This window comes from Oxyura jamaicensis, chromosome 8, assembly GCF_011077185.1.
Source record: "Oxyura jamaicensis isolate SHBP4307 breed ruddy duck chromosome 8, BPBGC_Ojam_1.0, whole genome shotgun sequence".
Lineage (NCBI taxonomy): Eukaryota > Metazoa > Chordata > Aves > Anseriformes > Anatidae > Oxyura > Oxyura jamaicensis.
Window position 1 is genome coordinate 2,540,410 of NC_048900.1, and position 15,171 is coordinate 2,555,580.

General features: G+C 36.6%; 1 protein-coding gene across 2 annotated transcripts in view; it reads right to left on the reverse strand.

The window, feature by feature from the left end:
* DPYD (dihydropyrimidine dehydrogenase) overlaps window positions 1-15,171 on the reverse strand; it is a 338,501-nt gene that overhangs the window by 253,280 nt on the left and 70,050 nt on the right. For both annotated transcript variants that reach the window (XM_035333208.1, XM_035333209.1), the window contains exon 4: window positions 1,885-1,972. In XM_035333208.1, coding sequence (XP_035189099.1) covers window positions 1,885-1,972 — 88 coding nt within the window. The remainder of the gene's footprint in view (window positions 1-1,884; window positions 1,973-15,171) is intronic.

Below are 15,171 nucleotides of genomic sequence, written 5' to 3' on the forward strand. Positions count from 1 at the left end.
AGCCCAAATACTACAGGGTTGACCTGCCTCACTGACCATCAGACAGGTAAAATCTGGCCCTATTAAAACGTCGCAGAGTGCGCCCATTGGTGTCAGCAGGGCAAAGACTTCACATCTATAAGGCAGTTTCCTCTTATTATTCCAGTACACCTTTGCCAAAATACAATTCTCAAAGCTCTGCAGTCACCCCACCTTGACTTCCTCTCCTCTGTAATGGATTCACAGCATTCAGAATGAATCAGCTGTTAAAACGACTTACCCTTTCTGTCAAGTCACAAAAGGGCATTATATTTCTGAGGCTATAAGAATTTAAAAGACCCACCAAATTTCTCATTTCAAGATGCTGCTGGTGTCAGTTCTTCAGATATTTTCTGTTGTAATTTTCAGTTTGCCTTCTTATTCTTTACTCCCAGCTTTCACGTTTCCATACTAAGGCCCCTTTTCTTTCCTCACCGATGCATCACCCTATCCTATCCTAAGCAGTGACACAACTAACCCTTAATCAAGAAAGACCATCCTGGTAAAATACTTTCATAAAATTTGCTTTGCTCTTCCTAGAACTACAACGTGATCACAGGATGAGACTAACAGTTTTGCTACTGTCTTGTACCTTCAGTTCAGTTCATCTCCCTCATAATGCCTGGCAGAGGTAATAACAAGCAATATGCTCCATGCTATACTATGGCCGCAAACAGATGCCTACATTCATAAATACAAATGCTACACTGACAAGGTGCAGATAATATAAGAAAACTGTCTATATGCAGATGCTGGGCATAACGCCAATTCCCACATCAACACACAGTTGTATTATAATTGATACATGTATCTTAATATCTCCTCTTATCCTAATGTTTCTCGTTCAGGTGCAAAATTTACCAGTGTCTTCTCCCCAGAGTACAGAGCACAGGACAAGCAATGTGGCTGTTGGTTCATGCACGGCAGCACTGCTGTTGCCCACTTCTCTCCAGCTCTACCCGCGTGGGCCCTTTCAGTCGCATCCAGCAGCAAGATGGGCTAGAGCATAACATATGGCCAGAAAATCTTTGCATCACCTCCTGCGGTTCATGAGCTTAGTTGGGCTCATACAGATAAACAAATCACACTGCTGCAAGTGATTCCACAGATGGGAAGTACGTTTTTGAGATTGCAAGGGGCAATAATATCCAGTCATCTTTAGGCTATCCCAGGTAGCCTAATGAATCTCGTCACATCAACTTTGCAGTCCCTTTTGTTTATTCCTATTTCTTACTGCTAAAAGTAATATGTAGACCACAAATGAAAATAAATGTAAGCTTTCATTATTACAGTAAAATAGGCTATTAAAAAAAAAAGGAAAAGATACAGTACCTCCAAAAAAGGGGGCTCAATTTGTTCCTGTAATATTTTACTGCTAGTCTAAGTGACAGTCCACATTTGCATTAGCCAGAGCCTCTTACTGTACAGTACAACAGTGAGAAAACATTCCTTGAGATGACCACCTTCATGTCAATTTTCTGCCAAAACCAAATTTAAATTATAATCCCTTGTTAAACAACAACAACAAAAATATTTAATGGAAGAAAAGCTTTGTAACTCTAATACCTCAGGTAGCAGCAAAGTTAAATCACTGCATTGTAATGCTCAGGGTTTTTTTATACCATTACGCATGAAAACCTTCAAAAACTTTTTAGCAATAGTGACACAAAGAGGTAGATTTGCAACATACACTATCTGTTCTAGCACAGAACAGCAGTAAAAATAATTAAAAATTAGATTAATTTAATTTTAAAGTATCTGTTGTAAACATTTTACAAAGATAAGCCTTGTAATGCAATCACATTAACAGAACTACAAGCAATCACTGCTATCTGCTTCCATGTACTACGGCAAGTCTGATTTTACCTTGTTTGCAATACTTGTGATGAATGACTTGATGTCCAGATTAGTTGGGCAACTCTTCTGGCAGGGGGCATCTGCACACTTCAAGCATCTACAGGAATAAAAGAAAATGTGTCACAGAGACATGGAATACAAATGCTGCCAATAGCATAATGTTTTCAAGTGAGTGTGGTAGAAGATAAGTCACAAGTGAGTAATACAAAGCATTTTCATAAAATTTCTATTTAAAAACTCAAGTGCTACATGATCATTATCAAACAAGTTGCTCAAACATTAAATTTTGATGACTCCACTTAAAGTGGAGTAGGGTGCAGTTATAAATGTGGACTATGCACACTAAGTATTAGGAAACAATGTCCAATTATGCTTTTTTTCTTCTCTTCTGGAATCCAAGATTGCTAAACTTCTGACCATTTCATTTTCCCATTTGAAAAACACCAATGCTGTGAATGAGAGTTTATTAATGAAATTCTGCAAGCGTTACTGTGGTTACATTCTAGAGGTTGGACAATCAGATGTACTAAATCAACTATTTCCACAGAGGAAGGAACTACTTTGTACTGTACGTGCCAAAGAACAAGAATGGCTGGTACATTTTCAAGTCACTTTTCTATGAGTTTCCTAAAATATGTCCGTGACCTTTGGAAACACTTCAGTATTCCTAAGCATACTCCCAACTGAAATGCCTAAGACCCTCTTCTTGTCATCCCTAATGACAAACTTTGTCGTATATTAAAACACAAATTTTAAATAGCAATGATTTGCCATCTGTGCCTGCTAGTCATGCATGGGGGTTTACTGGTAAAGTTGCTTGCACAAGTCACTTCTAAGAAGCCCTCAGGGTTGCCTATGTAAGTTACAATAAACAAATCACAAAAGGTAAAAGTCAGCTGAAGAATGAAAACGGTTCTCTAATAACCACAAAGATATTTGCATGCAATTCTTGGTTTTACATACCAGTGATTATCACAGGTCGAATGCCGCACTTCTAATTCACCAAATTATTCCAGATGCTTTTTCAAAATAGTTTTACTAATGTGCAGAATTTATAAATTTTTTAGTTTCAACGACTTTTGGAAAATGAAATAATGTTTCTTTCTTTTTTTTTTTTTTTTTCCTTTTTGGTTATTGCCTGAACGTGACTACTTACAGTCCCACAACTCTACCTTAATCATCATTACTTAGTAGTAAATGATGCTGCACAACTGGCTAGGACAGACTGCTTTCAAACACAGAGAAGTGCAAGAGTTCTGCAGAAAACACACAGGGAGATGAAGAGTAAGTTAAGAGGAATGGACAAGCCTGAAAGACCTGAAGTGAAAAACTGCCTAACTTTGTCAGTCACATGCATTGTTTGTGTTTTTCTCCTCGAGTTAAGGGTGGAATAAGAGTGAAAACAAAGCCAAAGTAAAAGGTTAATTAGTCTTTAATCTTCTCATTCATTGCCATCTAGCTGGCTATTGCAGCCACCATGGCACCAGTCATTCCGCACCTGAATTTGAAGGTACATGTGGTAGCACTGGATTTCCTCACAGATCCATTCATGGGGAAAGGGCCCCAAAGGAAAATAGGTCTCATGGACAGCAAAGGCAGGGAGATGTGGTAAAGCCAGATTCAGGTTCAACACCATGGCAGGCTGCTAGTTCAGCTAGCCCAGGATGTCAGAGGGCTCTGGCAGAAGAGCACCAGCAAATTTAGCTGTGGTAGTTAAATACACTGCTGCCCAGCACAGCAAGCATGTTATAAATGCCTTAACCAACAAAGGCAGGCCAGTGGGGACCTCAGAAGGTGCATGTGTCCAGAGCACTGAGTCAAGAGGATGCTCTTAGCATTCTAAGCAGCCCGAAAGACAGAAAAGTTCTAGTACTAGAAGCCAGGAATATAGGAGATACACTAGACAAAATCTGACACTGTAAGGGCTTGGATGATTATTTTGTCTGTGTAGGCAGTAAAGAAATAATAGAAGCAGAAAATCATACATTTAAAAAAAGGCAAGTATTCCATTATGACTTCTGGTTCTTCACATTTCTGAACGTGATTCACTTTAAAATGCAGCAGTCCTATATCTAAGACCAAAAGAATAACACTTAACATAAAATACATTTCTTTGGACTATGTATAGAACAATCTTATGTCAAAACTGACTAGAATGGCACCTAGCAGGATAAGCAGTGCACAGCTTTCCAGTTGTGGCTATTAAGCATCTTTACCAAATTGTATCTTTTTTGAATTTTGAAATGGTTCACAAATAACAGCTGTTGAAAATGTCAGCTTTTTAAAGGGGAGGAGGGAGGCAACACCAACGTGAATGTGAGCTTTTGGGATGAGGGGAGGGTGTCATGAATATGCCAGTCCAGACTTTCTCTTATAATAAGACCATCTTCCCATTCTCTGAGCACTCTGCAGACTAAAGTGCACCAGGCTGCCATTAATCCCACTTATCACCCTGACAGCTCAGTAATTACACTCCCACTATAGCTAGGTACTGTAAGGTACTGTAGTCCTAATAAAACATCAAGCACTGTGCAGAATGCATGCTGGTGAGGTGTTTTATTAAACTTGGGGGGATGATCATCAAGTGACATTCATGTTGACCTATTTTTCTATTTGACAATAAATTATGCTTTGACCATACCATAATATATATTACAAAGTGCATTTGCTATACTAAGGAACAAAGCTATTGCATTCTGGCGAGCTGGGCAAAAAGTGTAAATACATCAGCAGAATCATTCACCGGGAAGTTTTTACATAAATTGCTGCAAGTGATTGATCCTTTCAGAAATCACAGGAAAAATACCGTGCTTAAGGGAATATGCTGGCAATTATTGCGAGCTTCAGTTTAACATGCATGTTCCCACATGAAGAAACATTAAGTATTACATTTCTTTATCTTTTTCTTTAACTGCTTGCCCATTCTATAAACCCCCTCCTTTCAATTTACAGGGTAATTCCATTACTATGGTTTTCATTCAAAATAATGTAAAGAACAAAGTAGAAATTTAATTTTTTAAATTCACCTACTTGCTTCCATCAAATATAAGTGAAGAGGTACATGCTCACTGCTAAAAATAAATATCTATGTTTTCAAGTAGTCATACCATTCTGGATGGCATAAAGACACAGAGCATTAGACAAAGCTAGACCTATGCTAATCTCCAAGTGGTTTTGGCAGTATTTGTTAGTAAAAAAATATAGGGAAAAGCTCCTACTATCAGAAAATACTCTATCATCAGTTGTTTCACCTTGTTTGTTGATGGAACAACATCACCTATAGTACCATATAAGCTATGTTGATTCTTAAAAGATACTGTATTCACTTTATATGTGTATTTATTCCCATGCAAAAGGCAACACCATGGTCTTTGTACCACTAACCCCGACCCGAGGAACTCAAAGAAAATTAATGATATTTTTCATTTTGAAAGCTCTTAGCTGTTGGTTCAACTCAGTTTAACTGTGAAATGGTAAATTAAGGTAGATATAAAACTCCTAGAAATGTTATGCAAGCATAGCATATTTATATAAATATTTATACAAATATTATCATTTGACATAGCTTTACAGACATGCCTTGACTATATAACGACAGAAACCCTTGTTTCCCACACATCTAAACTCAAAATTTACATCTCTTACTGAACAGTGTTAAATTATACATATGTATCCCCAGTGAACTTAAAATCTCTAACTTTTTATTTTAAGATATTGCAACACTAAAGCTATTTAACATTTAAGGTAAGCCTGCTTAAATCTCTTACAGGCACAAAATTATACACGCAAGGGATACTTACGCGGTAGCCCAGTATTACCAGCTCTCAAGTTTATACCTAATAATTTTGTCGGTGCAAAATAAGCACCCAAAACTGTGTGTACACACAGAAATTCATTCAATCTACCTCTGACAGCATAGGTACTAAAAAAGCAAAAGCAAAAACAAGCAAAAAAAAGCAACACAGCAGTAGATTCCAAACATCTGAAAGTAATAAAAGGGAAAAGGCACTTAAGAAGTAGTGAATTTTTTTCAATGCAATAAAAAAGGAAAATGGAATAGACAAGTTGCAAATTTCTGGAGCAAATACTACCCTTTGGGGGAAAAAAGATGCAAGAGAAATATAAAGTATGTCTACATATAAATAAAAGAAGAGATAATAAATGAGGCGGGGGGGGGAGAACAAAGACATAACAAATTTCTGTACCAAATTCTTTCCTTTGGGATAACATGACACAAGAAAATTGTTCTACACTTTTGTTTACAGAGGCAAGAAAGAAGGAAGCCACAGACAAAGCTAATTTTCAATTAACAATTTTAATTGTCTACTTGTTGAAATATTTGTAAGTATCCTATTTTAAAGTCAACATTTTTGACCAACAGACTAGCCCTTAACATGTCTTTGCTTCTAAACAAAGAAGGGCAATTTAGCTACATCATTACCTAAAATTGCAGTGAAAAATTGTCTATCTAACTGGCAATAATACTACCTAAAGTGCAATCACATGTATGCTGAAAGGCCAGGACTGAAATAGATAATCTGAAGTAATATTCAGCAATGGATCATTACTGATAACCTATCAAATTTTTGTACATCACAAAACAAGCAAAGTTACCTTTATCATGGTTACTGTTGGCAGAGGCTTAGAAGCAGATTAAATCCTAATCCATTTATGTGGGTTTCTGCAGGACAAACACTGATTTTGAAAAAGGGTTCCCAGCTCTGTAGAAGCATCTAAAACTTTATCTGCTACTCAGAAAGATACCCCGATACCCACCTAAGCTGTACATAGCACACAACAATGTTCAGTATCCAATTCCTGACACTTTGGCCAACTAGTTTGAAGGGAATGGTAGAGCTGACTCCACCTAACAAACTGGAGGCCAGTTAAAGTTCCCAAAGAAGAAAACCCCAAGAATGCTGATGTCAAGACACTTGATTCCAAGTCTCTTGTATCCCTCTCTAAACTGAGAGCTGGGGACACTTAATGGTGAAACAAGAAAACCATAGGTATGGGAGAAATAAATCTATATTATCCAAATAAATCTACAATTTCCAATGTCAGAAACAAAATTATGGTAATGTCTCAAAAAAGAACATCTTTGGTGCTTGGTGTAGGAATAATGCTCTCAGTTTGTATATGGACATGAATGCCAGTGAGTGTCAAAATTTAGTTGTTCTTCTTCCATCTTAGTGGTGGATTTAAATAGGCTACATCAAGCATGCGGTTCCTGACAGGTATCTTCTGTTTTGGAAGGGGCTATTAAAAATAACAATCTTCTCTTTCTGCTCCATAGTATATCAATGTTGCTTCAAGTCTGATTTTTAGTATTCCTGTTGTTACTAGGTTTGCATCTGGTAATGTAGCCAGCCAGGAAGTCAGACTTTAGCCCTAGATAACACAGACAGTAGCTATGGGTTACAGCAAAATGAATGTATCTTCCTTCACCAGGAACTTTACATCCTGTAGCAGCAGTTGCAGTTTTGGGGCTGTCTGTCATAGAAAACTATCATGGGAAACAGTACCTGATGTCCCTGGGAGACTCCGGGCCGTCTCCTCAACTTCTGAGTTATTTCTGGCCCCTTATATTGTGGCATCTCTCTGATGAACTTTGGTTGGTCCCTTTATTGATATTCTCTCCCAGATTAGGGTGGTATTGCCATAATTCTTCAAAAAGGTTGTATTTAAATTGCTACATTTTTGTCGTTCCCATGAACAACAGGGTAGATGTTGGTGTCAATTAGCTTTAAAAATTCAATAAATTGATTTTTTCATTGGCTTTAAAAGCAAGCTGGGATTTGCTGGTGGTGTTTGTTGTTGATGATGTTTTTTTTTTTTTTTTTCCTATTGTTGCTTGTTTGGGGGGGTGCTTTTTGTTTTTGTTGTTGTTTTTAACAAACCTCTTACATTTGCACATCTCTTTCTAACCATTTCTTTAAAAATCCTCTACGGAAGGATCAGCTGACTTAGCTCATTACAAACACTTCCAGCTAGGCTTAAGAAGTTTAAAAACAATCCTATGAGAGCTCTCTATAAGACTACAAAATTTACATAGTGGTACATAACACACCAGATGTTGCCAGATGTGTTTAAAATAAGAAGTAAACACATGTAGTACTTGAATTTTTATTTTAATATGTTGCATTAGCATTAGAATTTAGGTTTCAGTAGTGCAATAGGCCCTCAGATCTTAGGCCTAATCCATGGGCCAATTGCTCCGAACAAGCGATTGGCTAAGAAGTTAGCATTGCTCTCTGATAAATGAATTTTTCTAGTCCTTCCAACAGGACTAAGTGCGTAACTGGTCTAAAGATTGCTGCTTTGTACAATGGAAAAAAAAAAAAAATGGTATTTGGGAAGCTGGGTCTTCAAATCTGATTATTTGAAATAAATATAAGAGGGAATAAAGTTGAACTTAGCAACGTACAAAACTACAGGATACATTTTCAGAAGAAAAACCTACCTGAGTTTAATTTTCAGCTTAATATTTATGCCCACAACACTGGCCAAACATATCAACAGACACATGAACATGGGAACAACAGACACAAGGGAACAGCATATACTGCCACTACTAAAAAGTCTGTATTTAAAAAATTGAGGGCAAATTTGACTCTACTTGTAAATAGGAAGTTCATTCCATCACCTGCAGAGATATGCATTTCTCATAGTTCATTATTACAAAAAGAAAAAAATTAAAAACTTGCACCCTCTGAATAAAGAGTATATTGAGTAAACTACTTCCTGTCTTACACTCCAGAACTGAAAGAGCTGTTTCTATTTCAAGTAGAAGAATTGCAAATATTACAGATTTACAGCAATATTTATTCTACACTGTGCTCGCATTTTTTTTTCATTTTATGCATTATGAAATTGCTATATTTTCAAAAGCATTAATCAATACTCAAAATTAATTAAACTGTCCCAGAAATCTAATTACTGTTGCAATTTATATTACAGTCAAAAACATTTTAATTTAAAAACTTAAGAGTTTTTAGAGAAAATAGTTAAAAGCCAATTTGTAACCTCTCTGGAAATATTAACTACATTTTACACAGTATACTAATTAATATTTCCTCAACATGATAAGAACACATTATGGCTTATTGTTTATCTTGCCGAATTTGATGGTATCCTATATTATTCCGGTAATGTAAAAGAGGCACAAACACCCTCACTAATAAGCCTTTGATACTATTTATTTGGAACTCAGACTGTGCGCCTTCAAGTCCTCTTTATTTGAGAAACTTCCTCTTTATTTGCTTGCCTCCTCAAGCACTTTATTTGCCAAACCAACCACTTGTGGCTCAGCCACACCTAGCCTTGTGGAGTGTTTTAAACCAGTACATTTCTGTTCACCACAATAGTGATCCCTTTCACGTAGAAGACAGCTGTTACATGATGTTCAATATCCTTTTAATCCTCTATAGACCTTAGACAGAATGGGTTGACAGAACTGACAGTTTTTATTATAGCTCACCCTGTACACAATAATCTTCTTTCACCTGGACTATTCTCCCAGAAGTGTTGCAGACTCTTTGACTTACATCAAGGATTATTTCTAGCCTTTTTAAGAGAGAAGAAATTATTTTTATGTGGCATGATTCGTATCTTGTGTAAATTACCTTTTCAAAATATGAAGCACCTGTTGTCTGATCATTTTAATGTGAATGAAACTCTTTTGGGTTCACTTCAGGAAAAATGTACTTTACAAGTTAAGTCACAGATATTTTCTCCCAAAATGCTTTCATCATCTACGCCCATCTTTCAAATGCCACTGTACATCATTAACAGGAGCGCATATCTACCATTTATTTGCACTGAAGACTTTTAATACAAACATCGTTTAATGTGTATAAATAATACATCTTTATGTGTACAAATAATATAGTGTGACTAAAATGCATGCATTGACAACTCAAGAAAATTGAATTTCAGAACTAAAAAGCCAAAAGAAAAATTTCCTCACTACAGTGCACAGAGACCTCAGTGATCAGACCAATAGTGCTAATGTTCACCTGTCTTGCAATTTAGGCATGCCAGCGATGCCACCACTCTGAATGCAACAGAGATTTAGACAAAGAACCTTTGTGGAGAAGTTGTCCTGGGAAAGGCAGCAATAGCAGGATAAGCTAATGTTATCCTTACTTTTAGGAGCTGAGCTCCAAATAATTCTTTGGCTCTCTCTTTACTACTACCTCGCCAGTTTGCCTAGAGAACCCATGTCATGTTAAGCTTGAATCTGGCCACTTCCAAGGCACGCTTCGCTGCTCTCTGCACAAAGCATCCCCGCCATTTCCAAAACCAGGATGCTATTAGGAAGGGGTAGGAGTGGTGGGAGGGGACAGGGGGTAAAACACCAAATAGGTCTGGGCAGGCTTTGCTGCTAATGTCACCTGAAGATTTGTTCCTACGTTGAGCACAATCTGAAGCACACAAAAGCATGAATTACCTCCGTGAATTTTGTATTCAAAATAATAGTTTCAAAAGTTTCATTTTGCCTTTTTTTCACACTTGGAGAAAGAAGTAACATTTTTTAAGATGGTACTGCAGTGCAGGACTCCAGAAACAACTACAAGTTCAGTCACGTTTCCATTGTGAAGCTGATAAAGATGCTTCTTCCCATACAGGAGATAAGTTATTGACCCCAGTTAACCATCTTTTTTCCAACTTTTATAACTCTTAGACTATTCTCAGTAAAAACTCAGTCGCCAGATGCTGAGCACTCTAATTCATTATCTGACTGCTTACTGTGCTTTATTTTAATATGACTGTAGTCCCCAGTGGGCTTAGACCGACCGCTTATTTGCTTATAATTTAAGCCCTTAAGCAATTTGTTAAGCCAACCTAGCACATCTTCCAGAAGCAAGTTCCAAATTCCAGAGCTCAAACTATTAGGAACAGCCCCAGCGTCCTCACTCTCTTCCTCACCTAAAAATTGAAGCAGCTACATATTTGAGAATGATGTGCTGTTAATATTTTTGCTAGAAATTGCATGTGTGCAATCACAGCCTTCCATCTTCTTTTGCAAACGATTTTTTTTTTTTTTCCCCAGGATACCCTAAGTAATACTGGGTAAACACAGACATCAAGACCAAGCAAAAAGGAAATATGCTTCCGATATTTTCTTCTAATTTTCTAAACTTCATGTTATTTATATACACACACACTTTAGCCATAGGAAAATAATACATCCCTGTCTAAAATGTATGAACATATTAAAAATGGGTGGCATTTTCCTGTATGCTTTGCTGTTAAAGGAAATCATTTGGCTTTGCTTCTCTACCATAAATTTGTTCAAAAGCAAAGATTCAGGACAATCAGCAGATTAAAAGCTTCATGGCACAATAACAAAAATCAGATATGCAAACTACAGAGGTCAGCACTGAGCAAAAGGAAGCCCTTTACAAACTGCACGGCAAATCTGTACTGCATTCATAATACTCTGAGTTTAAAGGTAAGTAACATTTCAATAGGACATAGCTGAAAATTCAGTCTTATTTGTTTATTGGAAGTAAATACTCACTGAGACTGCATGAATGGTATAGACATGCTCTATCTAGCCTTTGCAATAATCACCTTCAATCTGGACAATTTTACAACATTCACAGTACGATGACATAAATAAATGACACAGCTGAAAGTCACTCTCCAGACTCTTGACACTTACATGAAACAAAACAAAATTAAATAGGAAGTTTTTGTTTTGTTTAAAAAATAACAACAAAAATAAAGAGATAAGCACCTTAGAGTGGTAACATGAAGGTTTGCTTTCTATAGATCTGAATGGTCAGTAAGTAAATTTAGAACCTGATCCTCTTGATGGAAAGACTGGTTTACAGAACCACTGTACTGCGTACTTCCTCCGTATCACAGGTTGATTTATCAAGAATAGAGAAACTCCTACATGCAGACTACTTGATTAGGGCTATAAGATAGCTTTCCAACCTTTAAAGTCTCGCCAACCATGGTTACTGTGAAGTTAACTGACAGAAGTCAGACGAGATGACCTAATACATTTAGACTATCTTTGCAATTGCTCCTAGTATATTGAATAACGGCCTCTAAAAATGGCAAATCTGTCTGCTTATCTGTCTGCAGTTGAGGTTCCCCACAGAGATAAGCAAACTTTACAGAATTTAAGAGTTCTTATATTTCAAGTTATTTAGGATTACAGTAGTGACACAAGTGTTCAAATAATATTTTCCATATAAGTTAAATTCCTATTTTTTGCACCTTACCAGACACTCCAAAATTAAGGCAAATAAAAGGACTCCAGTTAAAAGAAAAGCGTCCAAATGATCTAAGATAATCGGGTATATACACAGATTTTCAGATACAACTGCCTGAACACTTTTTTAAAATGGTTTGATTTCTAAAAGCTGTTGCATAGGTTTTTAGAGGGATGTGTACTGGGAAAGAAAACTCCATTTAGTAGCTAAGCATAAAAAGGCACCGGTCTGCTATCAAGATGGTGTAGGTGGGAACTAGACCAGAATTGGCTGATCTGTGTTTGCAACAACAGGACAAACATTTGTTGCTATAAGGAAAGCACAAAAAATCTTGCATTTTAGGTTTTAGCCTTACAACCTTAGTAGGAAGAATTTTCACATCCTTTTAAGAAGATTATATATAAAAAAAAAAGTGTTTGTCACATTTCCTCCCATATTGAAGCTAATGGCATAAGAATTAAGACATTTTCTGGGATGGTTCAGCAGCTAAGTGCTGTCTGGAAAATATTAAATTAAATGCTTTTTCAGAGAAATGCAGCTTAGGGGAATTTTAAGGTGGATTAATAAAAACATTAATCTGTTAATTCACCATGGTTTTGTATATCACTTGTTCTCGAGTATGTGGCATTGTATTACTTTGTATATGCTCAAATTGTTAGACCTATGGCAAATATGGCAATCCCAGGACCATAAACGTAGTGCAATGAGTGTACTTTTCCCATTTCCCAAAGGCATGGCATTTTCAGAACCTGGTGGAAGGATTTAAATATTTTCCTTTGATAGATAGTTTCTTTTGCTACAAATGAGCAGATGTCTGCCTTTTGGCAATTCTTTTATACAGTTATTTGAAAACAATTACAGAAAAACATTAAAATTAATTTATGTAAAAAGTACTCCACAAAGATCCAAACACTGCATTCCTCACATAGACAAGTCACACAGAGAGACTTCGGAAAAACTAGGAATCAATACAAAGCACTGCTTCTCTTCCACCCTTTATTACTATCACGTCTCTACACAACAACACACGTAGTACCAATGATTAGCAAGTTCACACTTGCTCCTACATCCCAGGCAGAGATGCTGTGAGTTTAGTGTTGCTCTTTTTTAACTTTGAAGCATTAGGGTTCGATGAATATATCTGATAAATCCAAGTAGCTTCACAACTCAGATTTTAGAGGATACTATGATACAACCTGTGTATCAACACAATCATGAGTATGGCTTCCTTATCAGCATCTCTCTCTTCCTTAATGGCAAATGCCGCTAATTGTTTTCTGTACTACATATGAATGCCAAAAGAAGGGGCATATAGACTCATACAGCTCTTACTAAATATTTTACAATGAGAATCCCAAGGCTTTCTACCCACACTTTTTATCATTGGAAAATCGTCGCTCTCCCTTGTCTTGAGCCTGCAGTGCTTCCCTGGATCCCAGCTATCCCATGAAAGGAGCCAACAAGTGAACCTGCTTTATGGGTGCTACTGCCATGCTGCTCCATTCCTGCATCCCTGACTCAGGAAAGTCAACAGGCAAGCCTAGCTAATGTTCTCCCTCTCCTCCTCTAGTACAATCTGATCACATTTGCAAGTTTAGATCGTGAGTGCTGCTGCTGCTCTATCAGATTCCTTTCTCAGTGAGGACTTCCTCATCAGGAGCCTTAAAAGCAGTTAGATCACCTGCGTAAAGGCATCTTGATAAGCTACTTTGTATTAGAAACTGCCTCCAGCCATCTTCCAGGTATATTCCAGGGCTACATTTTCTATGAGGATATAAATACTAATAAACATTGTTCAGTCAGGATGAGTACATAGATATTAAAAACTACCTAGTTCTATATTCAGTTAGGCAGCTCAATGAAGAATATCAATATAAATTCAAAAGAATATTTTTAAGTCATTTACTGTTTGTGCCACTGATACATATTCAGTTATGTAACATGAAGCAGTGGAAAGGGAGAAGATAAATGCATGTAAATGTATTTAGTCACTTGTAATTCAGTCAATACAATTTGTTGTTTTTCCTTTGTAAGCCTACAACAGCAGAAGGATACAGTTATTCACTCTTTAATTTCACTACGGGCTTAAAATGTACTGGATGTGTATTATGACCAGTAACACATTCTTTTTCCTGAGCCTCAACATATTACTTCGAACACTCATCTGACTAAAGCAATTTTCTTCGTAATCAGAAGATAGGATATTTTGTCAATCATCATAGGCTTGTCTTTCTGCATTAGACAGCAATGAAGAATAGCAAGACTCTCTTTTCTTCAATGCTTTCATTTCCATGGATATCCCCCTCTGTAGACCAGGAGATTTGCAGAGGCAGAAACTTGACAGCTCTCTCAATGAGAACAACAACAACAAAAAAAAAAATACAAAAAAAAAAAAAAAGGAAAATCAGCATAACTATGAGCAAAATTCCTGTTTTTCTTTTTGAAATATCAAATTTTGGTACTTTATGAATGCTGAAATCTTAAGTAATTCCACTAACTTTTGTTTACAAAATATGACCCCACAAAACCATGCCCACAGTTTCTAACAAAAGCAGGAGAAATATGCACAGTATGACATGGGGTAATATAGCCTCTCGTTTTCAAGCAAAGAGGAAGCAGTGACACTGCTCTGACAAAATGTCTTACCACTAGCACTACGTGGTCTTTGTTAAAATACACTTGAGTATAGTTACTAGTGCAGCGCAAGGTGATGTATTAGCATAAACAGTTAACTCGGAACCACAAAAGTCAAAACAGATCAACTACATTAAGTTGTGCATTATTTTTGGTGTTTGTTCACTTGCTAATTTGCACAATTCTGTAATTCATTAAAAGATCTCCCTATCATTAGTGCAAATTAGCATTTTTCTAGAATATAATTAAACTTACACTTCATATTGTTGCCTTTGTAAAGACAAAAAAAAAATTGCATGGTGAAATGAAATTTTAAGGTGATTATTCTGAACCCATAAATAGTTCTACATAACCTCCTGACATATTAATCTATATCAGCCTGGTGGGTGCACAATATTATCACCAGTATTTTTCTGCTTGGCGTGAAAAA